General features: G+C 52.2%; 1 protein-coding gene across 1 annotated transcript; it reads right to left on the bottom strand.

Moving 5' to 3' along the window:
• Nucleotides 1-302: 302 nt before the first annotated feature.
• On the bottom strand, nt 303-7,423 carry Ripply3 (ripply transcriptional repressor 3). The gene is made up of 4 exons (XM_055614933.1): nt 7,257-7,423; nt 6,752-6,824; nt 2,989-3,056; nt 303-1,369 (listed from the first exon to the last, which is right to left on the bottom strand). The coding sequence occupies exons 1-4, from the start codon at nt 7,358-7,360 to the stop codon at nt 1,171-1,173; spliced, it is 444 nt and encodes a 147-aa protein (XP_055470908.1). The 5' UTR covers nt 7,361-7,423; the 3' UTR covers nt 303-1,170.
• Nucleotides 7,424-12,230: the final 4,807 nt, after the last annotated feature.

Here is a 12,230-nt window from a genome sequence, read left to right as displayed (position 1 = left end):
GGGGGGGGGGGGGGGGGGGGGGGGGGGGGGGGGGGGGGGGGGGGAGGTGTCTCCAGGTAGAGGACAACGGGAAGGCGGTGTCGCTCCCTCCACCGTGTGAGGTCTGGCATCACGCTCAGGTTGTCTGGCTAGGTAGCAAGTGTCTGTACGCACAGAGCCATCCTGCTGACCTCTTCTTGCATTTGTGAAAATATATTTTAACAGTTAAATTCAAAAAAACTTCAAAACCTTTAGGACAGGAACTAATTCACTCTAAAAACACTTTAAACAAAAAGATGATTATCAAACATTCTTATAAAATATTTATTGCAGTAAAAATTCACAGTGTGGTGTATACAGGAACACTGATTCAGGTAAGATAATCGGGAGAGCCTTTAAGAGCATAGTCATCTTGATGAAATTCAAAATAATTTTTCATAAGATAACAATTAAAAATAGTGCCACTCCATGTAAATAATGCAGGGCCATACAGGTCACCAAGTGAGAAAATTAACCCTTTATGACACACACCTATAAACACAGCTCTAATTCAGTTCTCACAAGCACACATTTTATCCCCTAAAAAGAAAACCTCTTACTTCTTATTTCTGTGGAAATTATTCAGTGTTTTAACTGTTTTTTTTTTTTTTCACAAGTAAAAGAATAGATTTCAGACAGCTACTGAGCAACCAAATGAACTCTTCAAATGGGAGTTACGTTATTTGTATGAAGGCAAGAATGGCTAGATAATGGGGCTCTGGGAAGAGGGGTGGCAGCTCAGCATGACAGAGTGAGCTCTGGAGGCCTTCCCCCTGAGGACACCATGTGTGGACACACAGCTCTTGTTGGACACCCTTCCTCAAAGCTAAGCTTGAGTACGTGTGTGTGCACACGAACACACAGACAGACACACAGACAGTCAGACACACACACATACAAACACACAGACACAGACACACACACAAACACACAGACAGACAGTCAGACCCACAGACACAGACAGGCAGTCAGACACACACACACACACACACACTCACTCACTCCCGCCAGGAAAATAAAGATTAAAAGCTCCTGGCCTGAGCACAGTCTCAGCCTCTGAGCTTCCTGTGTGGAGAGACCCCCTTTCTGCTGGAGAGCCCCTGCAGAGCCGGCCGCTACCCTGTCACCCTTCCTCCCGGAGGCTGGCCAGCCCTACTCTGCCCTTTCCTCCTGGGCTTCGTGCCTCCTGGCACTGAGGATGGTTGGACCGGGCGCTGCCTCCTCTTGCTCCTCCTCAGACTCTGACTCATCGTTGTAGAAATGAATGGTGGCTTGCACTGGGAAGCTGGCCAGTACTTTCTCTCCAGGGCTCTGCAGGTACTCTTGGCGCTTTGAAATGGGTAAGTACAATCTAACATTAAAGAGACAGACCAACCATTAATCAGCCTAAAGAAAAGGACCCAAGCTCCCACCAGAAGCCTAAGGGCCCTCAATCCTGCCTCACTTCTGCCTCCGTGTTCGCAGTGCTTTGTCAGCTACCGGAGCAAGGGCTCCTGCTGGGGGACTCTGGGCTCTAGTCCTAAGAGAGCGGCTCTCATCCGATGGGTGGACACCTGGGCCCTCCTGGATGGCGGATGCTCGTTCTCGTCCATGGGTACACCACCACCACCGAGGGCAGGAATGTAGCTGCTGAGCTTCGGAGGACCCTGGCCTGAAGGAGTAACTGACTGTCCTAGACCTAGAGAAGGGAGGGGGGTCTCACCACAAGGCAGGGATGGACTTGGGGAGAGACAGAAAGAGTCCGAAGGAGAGAGGGAGGAAAGAGGGAGAGGTGGGGAGGGAAGAATCTGGGAAGAGAGAAGGGGGCTGAGAGAGGGAGCAGGCTGAGAAAGAGAAAGGGGAGGAAGGGAGAGGGCGAAAGGGATTGAGAAGAAGGAAGGAAGGAAGAAGGGAGAGGAGATAAGGGAAAGAAAAAAAAGAAGGAAAAAGTTTAAATACACAAAAGTTGGAACCCCCACGTTTCAAGTTTTATAAAACTGGGGATTCTGGTTAAAATGGAAGGTATGTAAAAATAGCCCTCCAATAATCTTTTAATATTTTACTAATTATTAATTAATGTTCATTAATAAATAATTAGAAACTTGTTAATTCATTTTCTTGTGGTCTTGTGAGGAAGTAGGATTGTCAGCTGATGGCTGCTGATCTTACTTAGTGTCCTCCTTCCTGGAGAGGGGACAGGGTGAAAATACACTGGCTACCAGCTCTGTGTGTGTGTGTGTGTGACACTAGACTACATGGGCTATGGGCTGTGCGTGTGTGAGACACTAGAACACACCAGCTATGGGCTGTGTGTGTGTGGCACTAGACTACACTGGCTATCGGCTGTGTGTGGTGATGCTTAGCTTCCTAAGGGCCCAGCTGACCAGTGCTCTCCAGGCACCTGAGGCAACATCTGGAGACACTTTTGACTGACACAACTGAGGGACAGTGCCTGGTGTTCCTGGGCGGGGTGGGGGTGGGGGTGGGGGAGAGGTGTGTGCTGCTGAATCCCGAGCTGCTGGGTCAGTCCCCACAGCACAGGCCTGCACAGCCTGAGGTGGCTGTAAGGTAGAGCCCTGCAATAGACAGAGCACATGCAACCCTCCTCACCACACGCATGAAATCACGAGAAGAGTCCAGGTATGTAACAAAATACCTTGAAATTCCTTGGTAAGGAAACAAAATAATACTAGAAAATATATTTAATTCTCCACTTTGTTGAAAATGCTAATGTGAGCGGGACATGGCAGTGACACGTTTAATCCCAGCACCCAGGGAGACAGAGCAGGTGGAGCTCTGTGAGTTTGAGCCCAGCCTCATCTACAAAGAGAGTTCCAGGACAGCCAGGGCTACACAGAAAAACCCTGTCTGGAAATCGCGCCACAACAACAAAAGAAAAAAGAAAGAAAGAAAGAAAGAAAGAAAGAAAGAAAGAAAGAAAGAAAAGAAAGAAAATGCTAATGTGCTGTAGTCTAGACATCACAGCTTTACCTGACAGGATGCTGGAACCCAAAGGCTCCCTTTGATCCCACTGCTTGCTGGATCCTCCAAGGCTCACACTGTAAAGACAGGGTGTAGAAACACAGATGTGGTCAAGGAGCTGCTGAAGGGAACGTCCTGATGTTGTACCCTGTCACAGCTGCTGGAGTGCCAGCCTTGAAGCTCAAACGCTTCACCGCGTCTCTAAGGCCACACTTCCTCCACAGTTGTCCACAGTGGTCCAGGTCTGTGAGGGCTCAGGCCGTAAATCTTCCCGTGTGGTGTGGTGCATTTGTGTGCGTGTGTGTAAGTGTGTAAGCGTGCTTGGCCATGGCTGTGTTTGGAGCCAGAGGTCTTGAATGTTTCCTCTCCCTCTCTGATAAGGATCTTGAGGCCGGTTTCTTACTAAACTGGGGTTTTGACTACTTAGTTAGGCTGGCTTGCTAGAAGCCTCCAAGACTCTTGTCCTGGTCCCTGATGCACTGCCAGACCAGCTTTGTACGTGGGGCCTGGGGATTAGAATTCTGGTCCTCAGGATTGCACAGCAACTACTTTTCCCATGGAGCCATCTCCCCAACTCCCTGGCCCTAGGTTTTATATAAACATGTAAACCCCTTTTGTGTATGTGTTTGTAGGTAAATATAGATGCATACAGATATATATGAGACACTGAAGCAGAAGGGCAGGAAGGGGAAGGAAGGAGATTGGAGGGGAGATTCTAGGGAAAAGAGGAGAAGGGAAAGGAATACATTTCATATTTGAAAAAATGTCATTATGAAGCCCGGCACTATGTACAATGAGCAGAGGGCGATGAGAATTAACGATGATGATGAAGGAGTTGTAAAGGCATGGATGTCCCTACCCACAGACCCCTTCTTCCAAGTCTTGTCATCTCGGGCTTTATGCCGTGTTATTGGCGTATGTGTGCATTTTCCACAGCCTCGTGACTATAGAATCCCGGGACTTTCCGGTACAGAAGCGCCCACTTCCTCTCTCTGAAGGAGAGCGGGAAAACAGAGGACACAGAAAGGGAGCCCAGTGTGATGACCCAGGGCCCAGAGCTCTGCCAGCACTCACTGCTGACACTGGGCTTGGTCTGGAGGACTGCAAATAGAGGTCGATTTCAGGGCCCTACAGAAATCCTGGGGAGCAACTTTAAGATGGGAGTTCAGTAGCTCAGTCTCCAGAGTCTGCATCTTGAGAATGTTGGTGACCGCTGGGAGCTGCACACCAACCACCCTGAAGTAAGGGCTGCTGGGCACGGGTCTAGGTCAGAGGTACTAAGGTGGATGTGATGGGTAGGAGAGAGAAGGGACTACCACAGTGCCTCAGCAGCAGCAGCATCCTGTGGCTGCGTGCGCGTGCAGGGCCTGTCAGGAAGCAGGAAGCCAAGGTCCAGACTCAGCCGGCCCTACCCAGACTCTGGGCTCTGAACCTGAGTGGATTTGGCCTGCGGTAGAGTCAGGACGTCCAGAGGGCTAAGGAGCAGGAGTTGCATTCTCTGATAGCTTCGAAGAGTGGGTCCTTTGGGATTCCATACAGTTTAGTGTGAGCTGGATGAGGGGCAGGACAAAGCTGCCAACAAGGACTCAGAAGGCTATGATCCAGCTGCTCCCGGTGCTATTCCTCCTGTAGGAGACCTTGGCAACTGTGTACGTGTGTGTGTGTGTGTGTGTGTGTGTGTGTGTGTGTGTGTGTGTGTAAACCGTCTGCAGGCTGCCCCTGCAGATAGTGCAGAGCTTCGGTGGTGTTCCTCCGTGATCCACCTGAAGAGCTACGCTTCGTCCGTGAGGGTCCTGGGAGCACAATCCTTCACACTGTTCTGACTCTTCAGAGCGATGGGAAATAACTTCCGGCTTGAGCTGGATGTCATATGAGCGGCCCCTAGGCAGGCTCTCACACTCCAGCAGCTGTGTCCTGCTGCAGGCGGCCTATGGCGGGCAGCACGCTGCCAGCGATGGCAATGGGCAGGACAGTTCCGACCAGAGCAAGGTGCGTCCTCAGGGCGCCCGGGCCTGACTAGACCGCGGTGTGCGACACGTGTTCGTGAACTGTAGAACCTGAACCCACGAACATACTGCACTCTTAGCTTCTTATGCCATGTCCCCCCCCCCCCTTTTGACTTTTAAAGACAGGCTCTGACCACGTAGCACAGGCTGACCCAGGCTGGCCTCCCGTTTTCAGAGATCTTCCCAGGTGCTGGGATGACGAGCATGAGCCGCCACACCTGGCTTTCAGCAGGATCTTAGTAAAAGGTTGGCTCTCACGGACAGAAATTCTGAGACACTCACACTTTGGTAATTAAGTGGGACTAGGAAGGTAAACCAGCTAAGAACTGTTTAAGGCGTGTGCACCGTACTAAGCTCCGGAGAACAGACTCCAGCCACGCACCTCTGACTGAAAGGCTGTGCTGGGAAGCCTGCAGGGCAGGACAGGCCCCTGGCAGTGTGGACAGTGCACAGGACGGATGTGTACTGAGGCCAAGAAACATCTGCTTGTCATCAGACATTCCAGGCCCTGCTGCATCCTCAGGACCAATCCTTCTTCAGCTGCATGGAGGCTAGGACTGAGGAGTTTCTGGTTTTGCCAAGAGCGGGTCTCATCAGCTAGAAGCCCTGCAGCCCAAGCCCAGGACACCATCCTGCTGCTGGGGGGTCAGACCGACTGAGGCAGGGAGCCAGAGGCTATGACAGCATTCTGGCTAAAGCTGGGAATTAGCTCCCTGGTAAAGCCAGAGCCTCATGACAAAGACAGACCCAGGGGTAGACCCCAAGCTCCAGCCCCGACGGGGTGTGGGAAGGCAGCCAGCTCCATAACCCCACAGAGCGTCAGGTTGCCCCCCCCCCCCCAGATCCAGGGCTTAGCTGCTTTGTGGGAAGTGCAGTCAAGTAGAAAGGCGCTGTGCTTGAACATCCCCACAAGAGGCATTCTCATCACAACAGCGAAGCCACTGGCCTCGGGCCCTGCACCATGCAGTATTTCTAGTCTCATGCCCAGCTGAGAGACCACAGTTTGCTTCACTTAAAGGAAAACTTTAAGTGAGTCATTTGTGAGTTTCTCCTTTAAACTCTTACTTTTAAGAACTTGAGTCTGAATGCAATAGAATAGAGGGAAAATGCCACACTTAACTTTTCTTACCATATCCCACATCTGCTCACTAAGCTATATCCCGCAGGTGTGACATAAACAAAATATGTGGTCCTTTCTGGGCTAACTCCACTGCTTTAAAAGTCAATGTAGTTTTGAGAGTATAACAGATGCAAGCCAATCATCACCTCCATAAGTTCAAGGCAATTAACTGACAATGCCAAGATAAAGGAACAGTGCGGCAATTACCTCTGCCTACAAAGCCCTCTGCTTGAGTGTATTTGCACAGACAACAGAAGTTCCTCCAGGAGTTCTTGGGGACATGGCCAGACAATGGCTGGCGCTAAACTGCGCCTTCTGGGCGCTGAGGTGGGGGTCTGCCTTCTTTGCACGGTGGCACACAGACAGCTTTTCTCTAAGGCGCTGGGTTTTGCACCTTCCTTCCACACCTGCAGGCTCACAGACCCTCCTCCTCCCCTACGTAATTACCAGGACAGCTGTGTCCTGGAGAAGCCACCAGGAGCCCAATGGGCCCTTTGGCGCCTCTGCGCCCTCAGCCCCTGCCTGGCAGCCGGGGTTTGGAGACCAAGCAGCAGCAGACCTGTCTGGTTTTTGTTTGCTTTTTAACTATTCCAGCCATGGTGCCACTTTCTGGCCTGGCCGTTGCCCGCATCCACACCTGGCTTACCTGACTTCCAGAGCTGGCCAGCGCGGCGTCTCCAGGGGGCGGCACCCACGGTCTCCACGGGGCTGGGACGGACCTGGAGACGAGCGGGAGAGGCTGAACGCGGCGCCCCGCGGGGTCCCGCGCACAGCGCCTTCCCGGGCGGCCCCGCGGCCGAGCACGCGCTGGCGGTGAGCCCGCACGCGGCGCTGTCGGGCCGGTCGAGGCGTTTCTCCCCAGCCGACCTCTCCAGCCAGGGGTCTCGCGCCGCCTGCCCGCCCCTCCCCCGGCCGGCTCCCTCCGCCTTCTCACCCGCGGGGCCCGGGCTGGAGGCCAGCAGGGGAAGGGGACGGCCGGGGTGACGCGCCGTCAGGGCCTTCTGCAGCTTCGCCCGGGGCTGGACCGACCTCAGGACTCCCGAGGGGGCCGCGCCTCCCAGACGCCCGCGCGAGCGTGCGGGGTCCGCCCCGAGCTGCCAGCTCCGGGTGCCCTCCCGGGCCGCACCTCACCTCCCCGGGCCGCACCTCACCTCCCCGGGCCACGCGGCAGCGGTGGCCTCCCAGGATCGTCCTCCCCAGGACAGCGGCGGAGGCGTCCCCGCGCCTCCCGGGCTCCGGCCGCTTCGGGTCTCATCGTCCGGGGCGCGCGCGTCCTGCAGCCCGACGGCGCCGGGTCCTGCTAGCCCAGCGCGCTCGCCCGCCGGCTCGCTCCCCGCCAGGTTTAAACACGGGGGCGGGAGCCAGGGAGGGGAGGGGAGAGGGCAGGGGAAGGGAGAGGGGAGGAAAGGGGAGGGGAGAGAGCAAGGGACGGGAGAGGGGAGAGAGGGGAGGGAAGGGGAAGGGAGGGAGAGGGGAGAAGGAAGGAGAGGGCAGGGGATGGGGCAGAGGGAGGGGGAGAGCAGGGGGAGGGGAGGAAGAGGGGAAGAACGGGAGGGCAGGGGGAGGGCAGGGGAGGAGGGCCAGGGCAGGGACGCGGGACACGACGGCAGAAAGGGAGGGTGGAGCGCAGCCTAGAGCTGCTCACGGAGGAGGCCCACCGGACGGCGGGAGCGCTGAGTGTCCGTGTCCAGAGAAGGGACAAAGGAAAGCCGGGGGCCGCGGAGCGGGAAGCGCAGGACCGGACAGACGGGGCGTCCCCGCTGCCTTCGGGTTCTGATCCGCGAGCGTCCGGCCCTCCAACCCCGCCCCCCCAGAGTCCCCCGCGAGACGTGGGTGTGGGGCAAACCGAGGGTCCGTCCGGGACAGCCCACGAGTGGGTGACAGCAGGGTGCGACGAGAGCAGGCGGGGGCGCCCGAAGATGGGGGTGGGGTCGCCAGCCAGGACCCCTGGGCACCCCTTTTCCCACTAACCTGTTACCCAGCGCGTGTGAGGGCCGCGGCTTGGACCGCATCGTTTAAATTGAGTGACTGTTTTTAAAAACCAAAGATGTTCGGGGAACAAAATGTTCCCCTACGGCTTGTTTAAGAGTTGGGAAATATTTAACCCCATTTAAAGGCAAACAGAAAAGTGGAAAAGTGTGAGAAATTACAAACCTGATACGCACAATTAAAAGCCCTTGGTGATTTTAGTCTGTTGGGGGAGGGGTGGGCAAAAGAAGGTACAGAGCACAGCAAGGTGTCAGGTTGGTTTCTGTCTGCGCCTGGGTGCCCTTTAAGGAAGTTTGACGCGGGTACCCGTGAGCTCACAAGTTCTACTGCAGCGCAGCACTAAAGGCATCTTCTGAGAGTGAAAAGAGAATGACAGCCAATAGCGAATATTGAATGGGGGAATTCCTTCTCTGAGGAGAGGGGAGAATGGGTGTGTGTGGGGAGGCTGGGAGGAGAGGAGAGGGCTTCCATCAGGATGTAAATTAATGGGGAAAAAAGGTTGAGGGAACATTGTACAGCTAATAAAAATACATTCATATTAAGCCGGGTGGTGGTGCACGCCTTTAATCCTAGCACTTGGAGGCAGAGGCAGGTGGAAAGGATCGCTGTGATACTGGGGCCATCCTGGTCTACAGGGTCTTACAGCCTAAGGCTACACAGAGGAACCTTGTCGAAAAGAAACTAACTAATTTTCACAGGTCTTTCGTTTTCTCTTCCACACTCCTGTATCCAATTCTCTGGGGAGCTTCTACCAAGTTCTAGACACTTCGAAAACAGAGAAAAGATTTCCTTAGATTTACTCGTTTTATTGTGTGTGTTGCTGTGTACATTGTCTGTGGTGCTACCCAAAGTTACAGGTGGTTGCTAACCACCTTGTGGGTGGCTGGGAATGAACCCAGGTCCTGTGCAAGAGCAACAAGTGCTCTTACTGGCTGAGCCATTGCTCCAGGCCTTAGATAAAGACTAGAAAGAGCTTCTGACGGGATTAATTTGTTTTCACAGTTTTCTTTCTTTCTTTCTTTCTTTCTTTCTTTCTTTCTTTCTTTCTTTCTTTCCTTACTTACTTATGTGTATGGGCAGGGCATGTGGAAATTGGGACCTCTGTCCCCCATATGGAATCTGGGGACAAAACTCTTTGGTGGCAGCATCTTTTTCCACACACAGCTGGCCTCCATCACCCACTTCATCTCCAGAACCTCCCATCATCCAACTGTGAGGCTGTCCCTGCTGGGAACCTTCAGGCTCCAGTCCCCAACCCTGGGCCTGCAAATCCGGTATTGTCCTCAGTCTGCAGATTAAGAATCTTCTGTCAGGGGCCCAGTGATGGCTCAGGAGCCTGTGACTCAGCTTGCAGACTGTGGAATTTAAGTACTCACATCAGGTGTTTCTTGGCAGGCTCTCCAGGAGCTCTGCCGCCCTCTTCTGCTTCTGTGGGCCCATGCCTGCCCCTCAGGAATACCTGCGCCCATACAGTTGAGTTTGGCTGAAGAGATGGTTCAGTGGTTAGAGCCAGGTTCAATTTCCAGCACATGGCATCTCACAACTATATGTAACTCACACCCTCACACAGACATGCATGCAGGCAAAACACCATTGCACAGGAAATTTTTTTTTAAGTAGAAGAAACTGGCATTTAGAGAGATTAAATAAGCTCTGGAAAATCACTGGTCAGAAACCCAGGGTTGAACAGCACCAAAAATAAGGGCACAAGGCCGAAGCTCAGCACTTGCGCTCTGCAGCACGCATGGCGAGCTCTCTTTGCTCTTTTCAGTTTTACTTATGCCAAGAGAAATGGAAGATCTTTGTGGTCAAGGCATGAACAGTTTGGGTAACAGAATATTTGCTTACAGCTCAAGGTATAGAATCAATGCCCACAAGTTCCCAGCCACCTTGAGATATGCTGAATAAATGAAACTTTGAGAAGTGTGAAGGATAGACCTGACACCTTAACAGGTGAGGACCAAATGTCCACGTGGGTTCTGCAGCTGACTCACTCTCCAGGAAAGAGGAACTAGTCAAGTTCAGCCTCTGTGTGCGCCAGAGAATGCTTAGCATTCAAGAGGCCCTAGGTTGACCTCTTGATTGGATCTTTAGTCCTACAAAATAGACAAACAAATTACAGCAAAAGAAATCCACAACCAAATCATGGAGAACGCAAAGGCCTTTTGTATCTGAGTGTAATAACTTCCCAAACTCTGAGTCCAGGGAGATATCTACACAAGAGAACGTCACTTGGCAGAAAGTTCGCTGGGCACATGGCATATAATCTAGGAAAACCTACCCAATTTCAAGGGTATTAATTCCACCTCAGATGGTGAGGTCGGAAATAAGTGGAGATCGTATTTCGAGCTCTCTAGTCTTTAATTAAAAAAATCTCGCTCACATACTGACTCATGAGTTCTTAGAGACAGAGAGAAGATGTCCATCAGAGGTTTCCTCCAGGAGGAAACCAAAGCCAAAACATCTAAGAGGGTGGAGTGTTTTTACATAAACAGTGCGGAGGACCAGCAAGGAAGCGATAATTTCCGTTCCTTCTGTTTGCCTCGGCCTTGCTTCCTGTTATCTGTCCTTCAGAGCCTTCCACAGCTCTGGAAGCTGTTTTAGAAGCTCTCAGATGCCATTATTACTCTTCATGTTATTGTTTTTCTTTCACTGCTTGAGAATCAAACTCAAGGCCTCATACATGCTTGCTATTGCTCTACCAATGAATGATGCCCTGAGTTCAAGATTTAAAATAAAATTGACCTACATTTACACAGCTGTGGGGAGGGCTTGCACGGCACTGTGCGTGTGCACTCCCTTGTGTGGGGTAGGCGGCAGCTTTTGGGAGTCAGCCATGTCCTTCCTTGATGTGTCCAGGGGGTGAACGTCGATTGGCGGGCTTCCTGGCCAGCGCCTTTATCTCTGAGCCATCTTGTCAGCCCTCGGGATTTTCCGAAATTCAACAACTAGAGTGTATTTGTTCCTTCGACATAAGAGATATGTTTTAGGTTTAAATTCTGTGTGTGGCATTATTTTTTTAAGTTACATAATTTAAAATTTCCCATCCCGACCCTTTTGAGGGTGCTGACAGCCTGCAGCTGCCTCCCTATGGCTCCCCCCGGAGCTTTCCTCTTGTTATACTGAAATTCTTTTCTTAAATTTTATTTATTTTATGTATGAGTGCTCTATCTGCATGTACACCTGCACACCAGAAGAGGGCAGCAGATCTCATTATAGAGGGTTTTAAGCCACCTTGTAGTTGCTGGGGATTGAACTCAGAACCTCTGGAGGAGTCCTGTGCTGAGTCATCTCTCCAGCCCTATGCTGGCCTTCTTAAACAGAACCTTCTGCGGTGCTTTGAGGAACACCCCCCGGTATTACGGTTGAGCACGGACGCTCGATGGTGCTGCGGATCCTGGACACTGAACGCAGGCAGACAGGCTTGACAGCAAGCACCTTTCTCCTGAGCTGTCTCGATGGTCCAGGTTCCCTCCTTGTTGATGCTGAGTGTTGTTCTACTGGTCGCTCTTCATGTAATCTACATTTCGTCTGCCTTTGGCACAGTCCTGCTTTGGTGCAGAAAGATGTGCTATCTCCCCCTCCCTCATGAAGGTCGCAGCCAATATACCTACAGCAAAAGACAAGTCAACAAGAGAAAAGCATTGCAGTGTACTTGCTGTGGACAGCTTCAGAAGTGAAGATTCAAAAGATCCCTGTGATGATTAGAATCTAAAGTACCTTACAGGCCCACGATTTGATGGCTTGGTCCCCAGCTCATAGTGTGTCCTCTTTCGACCACAAAGCTAGCACCTAGCTCAGCATTTTATCACTTTACATAAGATTTGGAGTCTACAATGGTCCTGGAACCAATCCCCCGAGTATGCAGACAACAGCTACAGCGTGGAGAACATGGGGGAACATGGGGGGAACAACTGCTTCCTTTGGTGCGTCCTAGAAACGTGCATACGTGCATGAATGTTCTAGCCTTTGAAAGCAAAGCAAATCAAGCCAGTCTTGGTGGCACACACCTATACCCGAAGCACTCAGGAGCTGAAGGCAGGAAGATGGCAAGTAATGGTCATCCTCAGCTAACAACAATTCCAGGCTAGCCTGGAACCAAAACAATGACAAAAAAAAACAACAGGGCCCAGGTG

Source organism: Psammomys obesus, unplaced genomic scaffold (genome assembly GCF_907164565.1).
Source record: "Psammomys obesus unplaced genomic scaffold, mPsaObe1.curated_primary_1811, whole genome shotgun sequence".
NCBI classification, from domain to species: Eukaryota; Metazoa; Chordata; class Mammalia; order Rodentia; family Muridae; genus Psammomys; species Psammomys obesus.
The sequence above is the reverse complement of the archived record's forward strand: the minus strand, read 5'-3'. Positions and strand labels throughout refer to the sequence as shown.

Coding starts and splice junctions, on each gene's coding strand:
- Ripply3 (XM_055614933.1), bottom strand. CDS start 7,360: ATGAGACCCGAAGCGGCCGGAGCCCGGGAGGCGCGGGGACGCCTCCGC. Junction 3,057..6,751: donor TGGCCAGCTCTGGAAGTCAG/GTAAGCCAGGTG, acceptor CTGTCTTTACAG/TGTGAGCCTTGGAGGATCCA. Junction 1,370..2,988: donor GGGTTCCAGCATCCTGTCAG/GTAAAGCTGTGA, acceptor CTTTAATGTTAG/ATTGTACTTACCCATTTCAA.